Below are 12118 nucleotides of genomic sequence, written 5' to 3'. Positions count from 1 at the left end.
GTGTGAAAATGTTGTCCCTTAGCTGTCTTTTATCTTTCCCGCAAGAGGATTGTAATCTGTGTACACAACCGTCTCTGACACATTGTTCTGACATACCCATTAAAATGTAAGGCCATACCAAACTCAATAGTTCCTTTTCAATTGTGGAGTATTTCCTTTGGTGGATGTGGAGTTTCTTTGAAAAGTAACCACCTGGCAGTTCAATCCCATCCTCATCTTCCTGGAGTACAGCTCCAATCCGATGTCACTCGCATCGATAGTGACTTTAAAAGGTTTTGAAAAGTTTGGTGTAAGTAAAACTGGTTTGGTGGTTAATATTGATTTCAAATGGTCGAATGCCTCCTGACGTAGTTCTGTCCACCGAAACTTTGTGTTCTTCTTCAGCAAATCGGTTAACAGTGCCACCACACTGCTGAGGTCTGGAACAAACTTCCGATAGAATCCGCTGAGTCCAAAGAATTGAAGCACCTCTTTCTTAGAGTTTGGTTGTGGAAATTCCTCAATAGCCTTCGTCTTTGTGTTCCGAGGGGTCAACCTTCCTTGACCAATGTTATGTCCCAAGAACATCACCTCTGCTTTTGCGAATCCCATTTGGTTTAAGTTTATTACCAGTTTTGCTTCTCGTAATCGTTCAAAGAGCTCTGCTGCTGTTCCATGTGATCTTTCCAGGACTTATGTATTTGGAAAGGAAAGGACTGATTAGGGATAGTCAACATGGCTTTGTGCGTGGGAAATCATGTCTCACAAACTTGATTGAGTTTTTTGAAGAAGTAACAAAGAAGATTGATGAGGGCAGAGCAGTCAATGTGATCTATATGGACTTCATAGAACATAGAAGTATACAGCTCAGTACAGGCCCTTTGGCCCTCAATGTTGCGCCGATCCAAGCCCACCTAACCTACACTAGCCCACTATCCTCCATATGCCTATCCAATGCCCGCTTAAATGCCCATAAAGAGGGAGAGTCCACCACTGCTACTGGCAGGGCATTCCATGAACTCACGACTCGCTGAGTAAAGAACCTACCCCTAACATCTGTCCTATACCTACCCCCCCTTAATTTAAAGCTATGCCCCCTTGTAATAGCTGACTCCATACATGGAAAAAGGTTCTCACTGTCGACCCTATCTAAACCCCTAATCATCTTGTACACCTCTATCAAGTCACCCCTAAACCTTCTTTTCTCCAATGAAAACAGCCCCAAGTGCCTCAGCCTTTCCTCATACGATCTTCCTACCATACCAGGCAACATCCTGGTAAACCTCCTCTGCACCCGTTCCAGTGCCTCCACATCCTTCCTCTAGTATGGCGACCAAAACTGCACACAATACTCCAGATGCGGCCACACCAGAGTCTTATACAACTGCAACATGATCTCAGAGCTCCGGAACGCAATTCCTCTACCAATAAAAGCCAGTACGCCATATGCCTTCTTCACCGCACTATTTACCTGGGTGGCAACTTTCAGAGATCTGTGTACATGGACACCAAGATCCCCCTGCTCATCCACACTACCGACCATTAGCCCAGTACCCCGTCTTTTTGTTACTCTTACCAAAGTGAATCACCTCACATTTACCTACATTGAACTCCATTTGCCACCTTTCTGCCCAGCTCTGCAACTTATCTATATCCTGCTGTAACCTGACACATCCTTCCTCACTGTCAACATCTCCACCGACTTTCGTATCATCCACAAACTTGCTCACCCAACCTTCTAGCCCCTCCTCCAGGTCATTTATAAAAATGACAAACAGCAATGGTCCCAAAACAGATCCTTGCGGAACACCGCTAGTAACTGCACTCCAAGATGAACCTTTACCATCAACTACTACCCTCTGTCTTCTTCCAGCCAGTCAATTCCTAATCCAAACCTCCAACTCACCCTCAATGCCATACCTCCGTATTTTTTGCAGTAGTCTACCATGGGGAACCTTATCAAACGCCTTACTAAAATCCAAATACACCACATCTACCGCTTTCCCCTCGTTCACCTCCTTAGTCACCTTCTCAAAGAATTCAATAAGGTTTGTGAGGCACGACCTGCCCTTCACAAAACCATGCTGACTATCCTTGATCACATTATTCCTATCCAGATGTTCATAAATCCTTTCCCTTACAATTCTCTCTAAGACTTTGCCCACAACAGAAGTGAGACTCACTGGCCTATAGTTACTAGGGTTATCCCTACTCCCCTTCTTGAACAAGGGAACCACATTTGCTATCCTCCAGTCTTCTGGCACTATTCCTGTAGACAACGAGGACATAAAAATCAAGGCCAATGGCTCTGCAATCTCCTCCCTTGCTTCCCAGAGAATCCTAGGATAAATGCCATCAGGCCCAGGGGACTTATCTATTTTCACCCTTTCCAGAATTTCCAACACCTCTTCCCTACATACCTCAAAGCCATCCATTTTAATTCATTGTGACTCAATATTCAATTCAGCAACAATGTCCTGTTCCTGAGTGAATACTGACGAAAAGTATTCATTCAATGTCTCCCCAATCTCTTCAGCCTCCACACGCAACTTCCCATTACTATCCTTGACTGGACCTATTCCTACCCTAGTCGTTCTTTTATTGCTGACATACCTATAGACTTCAGTCAGGCTTTCGACAAGGTTCCCCATGGGAGACTGATTAGCAAGGTTAGATCTCATGGAATACAGGGAGAACTAGCCATTTGGATACAGAACTGGCTCAAAGGTAGAAGACAGAGGGTGGTGGTGGAGGGTTGTTTTTCAGACTGGAGGCCTGTGACCAGTAGAGTGCCACAAGGATCGGTGCTGGGCCCTCTAATTTTTGTCATTTACATTAATGATTTGAATGCGTGCATAAGAGGTACAGTTAGTAAGTTTGCAGATGACACCAAAATTGGAGGTGTAGTGGACAGTGAAGAAAGTTACCTCAGATTACAACAGGATCTCGACCAGATGGGCCAATGGGCTGAGAAGAGGCAGATGGAGGTTAATTTAGATAAATGCGAGGTGTTGCATTTTGGGAAAGCAAATCTTAGCAGGACTTATACACTTAATGGTAAAGTCCTAAGGGAGTGTTGCTGAACAAAGAGACCTTGGAGTGCAGGTTCATAGCTCCCTGAAAGTGGAATCACAGGTAGATAGGATAGTGAAGAAGGCATTTGGTATGCTTTCCTTTATTGGTCAGAGTATTGAGTACAGGAGTTGGGAGGTCATGTTGTGGCTGTACAGGACATTGGTTAGGCCACTTTTGGAATATTGTGTGCAATTCTGGTCTCCTTCCTATCGGAAAGATGTTGTGAAACTTGAAAATTTCAGAAAAGATTTACAAGGATGTTGCCAGGGTTGGAGGATTTGAGCTATAGGGAGAGGCTGAACAGGCTGGTGCTGTTTTCCCTGGAGCATCAGAGGCTGAGGGGTGACCTTATAGAGGTTCATAAAATCATGAGGGGCATGGATAGGATAAGTAGACACAGTCTCTTCTCTAAGGTGAGGGAGTCCAGAACTAGAGGGGCATAGGTTTAGGGTGAGAGGGGAAAGATATAAAAGAGACCTAAGGGGCAACTTTTTCAAGCAGGGTGTGGTACGTGTATAGAATGAGCTGCCAGAGGATGTGGCGGAGGCTGGTAAAATTGCAACATTTAAGAGGCATTCGGATGGGTATATGAATAGGAAGGGTTTGGAGGGATATGGGCCGGGTGCTGGCAGGTGGGACTAGGTTGGGTTGGGATATCTGGTCGGCATGGGCGGGTTGGACTGAAGGGTCTGTTTCTATGCTGTACATTTCTGAGTCGATGACTGGAACCTCCTTAGTGCAGATGGTTTGGATAAAGCCGTTCTGTCAGGTGTGTTCAGGAGGGTTTCCTTACTCAGTATGTAGACAGACCGACGACGGGAGAGGCCATTTTGGATTTGATACTCGGCAATGAGCGAGGACAGGTGTCAGATCTCGTGGTGGGAGAACAGTTTGGTGACAGTGATCACAACTGCCTCACATTTACCACAGCTTTGAAGAGAGAAAGGTGCAGTTACCAAGGGCAGATATTTAATTGGGGAAAAGGAAATTATGACACTATCAGACAGGAGTTGGAAAGTACAGGCTGGGAGCAATTGTTCCACAGAAAGGGCACAGCAGTCATGTGGAGACTATTTAAGGAGCAGTTGTTGCGGGTGATGCAAGAATTTGTCCCTCTGTGACAGGTAAGAAGGGGTAAGATTAAGGAACTTTGGATGACGAGAACAGAGGAACTTCTTGTCAAAAAGAGGACCAGTGGGGTTCTGTCCTGGTCCTCACCTACCACCCCACCAACCTCCATATACATCGTATCATCCGTCGTCATTTCCGCCACCTCCAAACGGACCCCACCACCAGGGATATATTTCCCTCCCCTCCCCTATCAGCGTTCCGAAAAGACCACTCCCTCCGTGACTCCCTCGTCAGGTCCACACCCCCCACCAACCCAGCCTCCACTCCCGGCACCTTCCCCTGCAACCGCAAGAAATGCAAAACTTGCACCCACACATCCCCCCCTTACCTCCCTCCAAGGCCCCAAGGGATACTTCCATATCCGCCACAAATTTACCTGCACCTCCACACACATCATTTATTGCATCCGCTGCACCCGATGTGGCCTCCTCTATATTGGGGAGACAGGCCACCTACTTGTGGAACGTTTCAGAGAACACCTCTGGGACACCCCCACCAACCAACCCAACCACCCCGTGGCTCAACACTTCAATTCCCCTCCCACTCCACCAAGGACATGCAGGTCCTTGGACTCCTCCATCGCCAGACCATAGCAACACGACGGTTGGAGGAAGAGCGCCTCATCTTCCACCTAGGAACCCTCCAACTACAAGTGATGAACTCAGATTTCTCCAGTTTCCTCATTTCCCCTCCCCCCACCTTGTCTCAGTCAAATCCCTCGAACTCAGCACCACCTTCCTAACCTGCGATTTTCTTCCTGACCTCTCCGCCCCCACCCCACTCCGGCCTATCACCCTCACCTTGACCTCCCTCCACCTATAGCATTTCCAACGCCCCTTCCCCAAGTCCCTCCTCCCTACCTTTTATCTTATCCTGCTTGGCACACCCTCCTCATTCCTGAAGAAGGGCTTGTGCCCGAAACATTGATTCTCCTGTTCCTTAGATGCTGCCTGACCTGCTGCACTTTTCCAGCAACACATTTTCAGCTCTTATCTCCAGCATCTGCAGTCCTCACTTTCTCCACGAAGTCCCCAGAGCTAGACCAGATTTATCCAAGTCTGCTCCGTGAAGCGAAAAAGGAGGTTGCTAAGGTGCTGGCGAAGATCTTTGCCTCCTCACTCTCCGCGGAAGTCCTACCAGAGGATTGGAGAGAGGTGAGTGTTGTTCCTCTTTTCAAGAAGGGTAATAGGGAAATCCCTGGTCAGTCTTGTATCTCTGGTCAGCAAAGTGTTGGAAAGAATTCTGAGGGATAGGATTTATGACTATTTGGCAAAGCATAGTGTGATTATAGGCAGTCAGCATGGCTTTGTAAGGGGTAGGTCATGCCTCACAAGTCTTATTGAGTTCTTTGAGGAGGTATCAAGACAGGTTGATGAAGGTCGAGCAATGGATGTGGTGTGTATGGATTTCAGCAAGGCATTTGATAGGGTTCCCCACGGTAGGCTCATTCATAAAGTCAGGAAGTATGGGATACAGGGAGATTTGGCTATCTGGATTCAGAATTGGTTGGCTGACAGAAGGCAGAGAGTGGTTGTAGATGGAAAGTATTCTGTCCGGAGGAGTGTTGAGTGGCGTCCCGCAGGGCTCTGTTCTTGGGCCTCTGCTCTTTGTAGTTTTTATTAATGACTTGGATGAGGAGGTTGAGGAGTGGGTTATTCATTTTCAGATGACACTAACGTTGGAGGTGCTGTCAATAGTTTTGAGGGCTATTGCAGGCTGCAGTGCGACATAGACAGGATGCAGAGCTGGGCTGAGAAATGGCAGATGGAGTTCAACCTGGATAAATGTGAAGTGATGCATTTTGGAAGATTGAACTCGAATGCTGAATATAGGATTAAAGGCTTGATTCTTGGCAGGGTGGAGGAACAGAGGGATCTGGGTGTGCAAGTACATAGATCCCTTAAAGTTGCCACCCAAGTGGATAGGGTTGTTAAGAAAGCATATGGTGTTTTGGCTTTCATTAACGGGGGGATCGAGTTTAAGAGCCGTGAGGTTTTGCTGCAGCTCTACAAGTCCCTGGTGAGACCACACTTGGAATATTGTGTTCAGTTCTGGTCGCCCTACTATAGGAAAGATACAGAGGCTTTGGAGAGGGTGCAAAGAAGGTTTACCAGGATACTGCCTGGACTGGAGGGCTTGTCTCATGAAGAAAGGTTGAATAAGCTCGGAGTTTTCTCTCTGGAGGAAGAGAGGAGACCTGATTGAGGTATACAAGATAATGAGTGGAATAGACAGAGTCAATAGTCAGAGACGTTTCCCCAGGGTAGGATTGACTGGTACGAGGAGTCATAAGTTTGAAGATATTAGGAGGAAGGGAGAAAGGAGACATCAGAGGTAGGTTCTTTACGCAGAGAGTTGTGAATGCATGGAATGCGTTGCCAGCTGTGGTGGTGGAAGCAGAGTCATTGGGGACATTTAAGTGACTGCTGGACATTCACATGGATAGCAGTGAGTTGAGGGGTGTGTAGGTTAAATTATTATATCTTACATTAGGATTAAACCTCAGCAAACATTGTGGGCTGAAGGGCCAGTTCTGTGCTGTATTTTTCTATGCTGTGTACAATTGTGTAATTTGTATTGCTCATGTAGCACCCTTGGTCTTGGAGGAACACTGACTTGTTTTTACTGTATCAGTTGTATATGGTAGAAATTATAAATAAAAACCACTCTAACCTAAACCCACGTATCCCAGAAATTCCAGAGAGATTGATTGATTGATCTTCAGTTACGTAACTGCACGTCATCAGTTCAGTCAGTTTCAATAGACAATAGGTGCAGGAGTAGGCCATTCGGCCCTTCGAGCCAGCACCACCATTCATTATGACCATGGCTGGTCATCCTCAATCAGTATCCTGTTCCTGCCTTATCTCCATAACCCTTGATTTCACTATCCTTAAGAGCTGTATCCAACTCTTTCTTAAATGAATCCAGAGACTGGGCCTCCACTGCCCTCTGGGGCAGAGCATTCCACACAGCCACCACTCTCTGGGTGAAGACGTTTCTCCTCATCTCTGTCCTAAATGGCCTACCCTGTATTTTTAAGCTGTGTCCTCTGGTTCGGGACTCACCCATCAGCGGAAACATGTTTCCTGCCTCCAGAGTGTACAATCCTTTAATAATCTTATATGTCTCAATCAGATCCCCTCTCAGTCTTCTAAACTCAAGGGTATACAAGCCCAGTCGCTCCAATCTTTCAGGGTAAGGTAGTCCCACCATTCCGGGAATTGACCTCATGAAACAACTCAATAGCCAGAATGTCTTTCCTCAAATTTGGAGACCAAAACTGTGCACAATATTCCAGGTGCGGTCTCACCAGGGCCCTGTACAGTTGCAGAAGGACCTCTTTGCTTCTATACTCAATTCCTCTTGTTATGAAGGCCAGCATGCTATTAGCCTTCTTCACTACCTGCTGTACCTGCATGCTTGCCTTCATTGACTGGTGTACAAGAACACCCAGTTCTCTCTGTACTGCTCCTTTACCTAACTTGACTCCATTTAGGTAGTAATCTGCCTTCCTGTTCTTGCCACCAAAGTGGATAACCACACATTTATCCACATTAAACTGCATCTGCCATGCATCTGACCACTCACCTAGCCTGTGCAGGTCACCCTGTAATCTCCTAACATCCTCCTCACATTTCACCCTGCCACCCAGCTTAGTATCATCAGCAAATTTGCTGGTATTACTTTTAATACCTTCATCTATATCATTAATGTACATTGTAAAAAGCTGCGATCCCAGTACTGATCCCTGCGGTACCCCACTGGTCACTGCCTGCCATTCCGAAAGGGAGCCGTTTATCACTACTTTGTTTCCTGTCAGCCAACCAACTTTCAATCCAAGTTAGTACTTTGCCCCCAATGCGCCCTACTTTTGCTCACTAACCTCCTATGTGGGACTTTATCAAAGGCTTTCTGAAAGTCCAGGTATACTACATCTACTGGGTCTCCCTTGTACATCCTCAAAAAATTCCAGAAGATTAGTCAAGCATGATTTCCCCTTCATAAATCCATGCTGACTCTGACCTATCCTGTTACTACTATCAAGATGTGTCGTAATTTCATCCTTTATAATAGACTCCAGCATCTTTCCCACCACTGAGGTCAGACTAACTGGTCTATAATTTCCTGCTTTCTCTCTCCCACCTTTCTTAAAAGTAGGACAACATTAGCCACCCTCCAATCCGCAGGAACTGATCCTGAATCTATCAAACTCTGGAAAATAATCACCAACGCATCCACGATTTCTAGAGCCACCTCCTTCAGTACCCTGGGGTGTAGACCATCAGGCCCCGGGGACTTATCAGCCTTCAGACCTAACAGTCTCTCCAACACCATTTCCTGTCTAATATAAATTCCCTTCAGTTCAGTCCTTCAGCCACTATTACATCTGGGAGATTGCTCGTGTCTTCCCCAGTGAACACAGATCTGAAGTACCAATTCAACTCTTCTGCCATTTCTTTGTTCCTCGTAATAAATTCACCCGTTTGTCTTCAAGGGCCTAATTTTAGTCTTAGCCATTTTTTTTCTTTTCACATACCTAAAAAAGCCTTTACTGTCCTCCTTTATATTTTTGGTCAGTTTACTTCGTGCCTTATTTTTTCTTTGCGTATTTCCTTCTTAGTAATCCTCTGTTGTTCTTTAAAAGCTTCCCAGTCCTCCGATTTCCCACTCACCTTTGCTATGTTATACTTTTTCCCTTTTGTCTTTATATGGTCCTTAACTTCCCTCGTCAGCCACGGCCACCCCTGCCTCCCCTTAGGATTCAAAGTTTGGGAGAAGATTTGTAGCTCGGGTGCTCTTTGTTGTGGTTCTGTTCGCTGAGCTGGGAATTTGTGTTGCAGACGTTTCGTCCCCTGTCTCGGTGACATCCTCAGTGCTTGGGAGCCTCCTGTGAAGCGCTTCTGTGATGTTTCCTCTGGCATTTATAGTGGTTTGTCTCTGCCGTTTCCAGTTGTCAGTTCCAGCTTCCGCTGCAGTGATTGGTATATTGGGTCCAGGTCGATGTGTTTGTTGATAGAATCTGTGGATGAGTGCCATGCCTTTAGGAATTCCCTGGCTGTTCTCGATTTGGCTTGCCCTATAATAGTAGTGTTGTCCCAGTCGAACTCATGTTGCTTGTTGTCTGCGTGTGTGGCTACTAAGGATAGCTGGTCGTGTTGTTTCGTGGCTAGTTGGTGTTCTTGGATATGGATCGTTAGCTGTCTTCCTGTTTGTCCTATGTAGTGTTTTGTGCAGTCCTTGCATGGGATTTTGTACACTACGTTATTTTTGCTCATGTTGGGTATCGGGTCCTTCGTTCTGGTGAGTTGTTGTCTGAGTATGGCTGTTGGTTTGCGTGCTGTTATAAGTCCTAGTGGTCGCAGTAGTCTGGCTGTCAGTTCGGAAATGCTCCTGATGTATGGTAATGTGGCTAGTCCTTTGGGTTGTGGCATGTCCTCGTTCCGTGGTCTTTTCCTTAGGCATCTGTTGATGAAGTTGCGCGGGTATCCGTTTTTGGCGAATACCTTGTATAGGTGTTCCTCTTCTTTTTGCAGTTCTGGTGTACTGCAGTGTGTTGTGGCCCTTTTGAACAGTGTCTTGATGCAACTTCATTTGTGTGTGTTGGGTGGTTGCTTTCGTAGTTCAGGACTTGGTCTGTGTGTGTGGCTTTCCTGTAAACCTTTGTAGTGAATTCTCCGTTTGGTGTTATCTGAACCATCACGTCTAGGAATGAGAGTTGGCTATCCTTTTCTTCCTCTCTCGTGAATCGGATTCCTGTGAGTGTGGCGTTGATGATCCGGTGTGTGTTCTCTATTTCTGTGTTTTTAATGATTACAAAGGTGTCATCCACATATCTGACCCAGAGTTTGGGTTGAATTTGCGGTAAGACAGGGCGGCACGGTGGCACAGTGGTTAGCACTGTTGCCTCACAGCGCCAGAGACCCGGGTTCAATTCCTGCCTCAGGCGACTGACTGAGTTTGCATGTTCTCCCCGTGTCTGCGTGGGTTTCCTCCGGGTGCTCCGGTTTCCTCCCACAGTCCAAAGATGTGCAGGGTCAGGTGAATTGACCATGCTAAATTGCCCATAGTATTAGGTAAGGGGTAAATGTAGGGGTATGGGTGGGTTGCGCTTCGGCGGGGCGGTGTGGACTTGTTGGGCCGAAGGGCCTGTTTCCACACTGTAAGTAATCTAATCTAATCTAATCTAAAAAAAAACTGTTTGTTCTAATCTTTGCATTCCCGCTTCTGCTATGAGTCCAGAGATGGGTGAGCCCATGGGTGTGCTGTTGATTTGTTCATATATTTGGTTGTTGAATGTGAAGTGTGTTGTGAGATACAGATCCAGTAGTTTGAGTATGCAGTCTTTGTTGATAGGTTCCCCGTCTTGTTGTCTGTTCTGTATGTCCAGCAGGTTGGCTATTGTTTCTCTGGCTAGGGTTTTGTCGATAGAGGTGAACAGTGCCATTATATCGAATGAGACCATAGTTTCTTCCTTGTCAATGTGTATATTTCTGATGATGTCCAAGAATTCCTGTGTTGATTGTATAGAGTGTCTGGATCCGCTGATCAGGTGTTTCAGTTTCTGCTGTAATTCTTTAGCCAGTTTGTGTGATGGTGTCCCTGGTAGTGATACTATGGGTCTGAGTGGGATGTCTGGTTTGTGCACTTTAGGTAGTCCATAGAATCTGGGGGTGTTGTTGCTTTCAGGTTTCATTCTTTGTAGGTCAAACCTGGTTATCTGTCCGTTTTTTTTGTAGGTTCCTCAGTGTGTTGTTTATCCTATTGGTGAGCTGTGGGGTGGGGTCAACCTCCCTCTTTTGGTAGGTGTTGGTATCTGCAAGTAGTTGTTACGCTTTTTGGATGTACTCTGCTTTGTCCAGGATGACCGTCATTCTGCCTTTGTCTGCTGGTAGTATGATTATGTTCTTATCGTTTCTTAGTGATTTTAGTGCTTCCCTCTCCTTGGTGTTGAGGTTATGTGTTTGTCTTTTCCTTGTTATCAGGGGTACGATACTTTGTCTCACTGTTTGTTGTGTCTCTTCTGTCAGTCCATTGTTCCTGAGTGTGCATTCTAGTGCTGCTAAGAAGTCTGCTGTCTTGGCGTCCCTGTGGTTGTAGTTGAGTCCCTTAGCCAGTATTGTTCCTTCCATCAACTTTGGCACACTCTGGAAACACAGAGACCACTACAACACGCTGTCTCACAATCCTGGTACACACCAGGATTTGCTGCAGCTGCCCAAGCCTTGCTGTTACAGTGTCTCATCTACCTGCAGAACAACACAGGAAAGCCTGCTGTCAGGTATAACCACTTACCAGCTCCTGAGGAGCCTTTCAGCCACTTGTAGATGGACTTTGTTCACATGCTCCAACAACAAGATTGCAAATACATTCTTGTCATCATCGACATGTGGGGAATGCTTCCATCCATTTAGAGAAGAAGAAAAGGGTAGTGCACGAGCTGTGGGAAAATGCCTCCTAAGGGATGTCATCCCCAGATTCAGGGTCCCCAGTAACACAGACAGACAGGGGACTCGCTTCACTGATCAGCTCATGACTGGCATTAACGAGGCATTGAGGTTACTGTGGAGACACCACATCCCCTACCAACCCCAGACATCAGGCATGGTCAAGCAGATGAATGACACCCTTAAAACCACACTGAACAAGATCCCCCAATACACAGGACTGACCTGGCCAGACGCCTTGCTGTAACTCTTTACACTATACGTGGTCAAGCAAACCGCACGACCGTACTCACCCCTTTTGAGGTGCTCATGGAGTGACGTACGCCCACCACTACCAGGTCCCCAAAGCTCTCCATGGACACAGCCCTTCCCCTAACACAAGAGGCCTTGCTGAATTATGTACAAGCCCTCAGCAGCAGCATTAATGTAAAGCATGACCAGGCCAGAGCCGTGCTGCTCACACTCCAAACACTGCCCATTCATCC

The 12118-nt window shown here is 46.4% G+C and overlaps 1 protein-coding gene across 1 annotated transcript in view; it reads left to right on the top strand.

Moving 5' to 3' along the window:
* LOC148148468 (microtubule-actin cross-linking factor 1, isoforms 6/7-like) overlaps positions 1-11880 on the top strand; it is a 44899-nt gene extending 33019 nt beyond the window's left edge. The window contains exon 8 of the mRNA XM_087993183.1: positions 11287-11880. Within this exon, the coding sequence (XP_087849309.1) occupies positions 11287-11880 (594 nt within the window). The remainder of the gene's footprint in view (positions 1-11286) is intronic.
* The last annotated feature ends 238 nt before the right edge of the window (positions 11881-12118 follow it).

The sequence above is a fragment of the Chiloscyllium plagiosum genome, unplaced genomic scaffold (assembly GCF_037043375.1).
Source record: "Chiloscyllium plagiosum isolate Xiang-an unplaced genomic scaffold, Cpla_swu_hap1 HiC_scaffold_12, whole genome shotgun sequence".
NCBI classification, from domain to species: Eukaryota; Metazoa; Chordata; class Chondrichthyes; order Orectolobiformes; family Hemiscylliidae; genus Chiloscyllium; species Chiloscyllium plagiosum.
The sequence above is the reverse complement of the archived record's forward strand: the minus strand, read 5'-3'. Positions and strand labels throughout refer to the sequence as shown.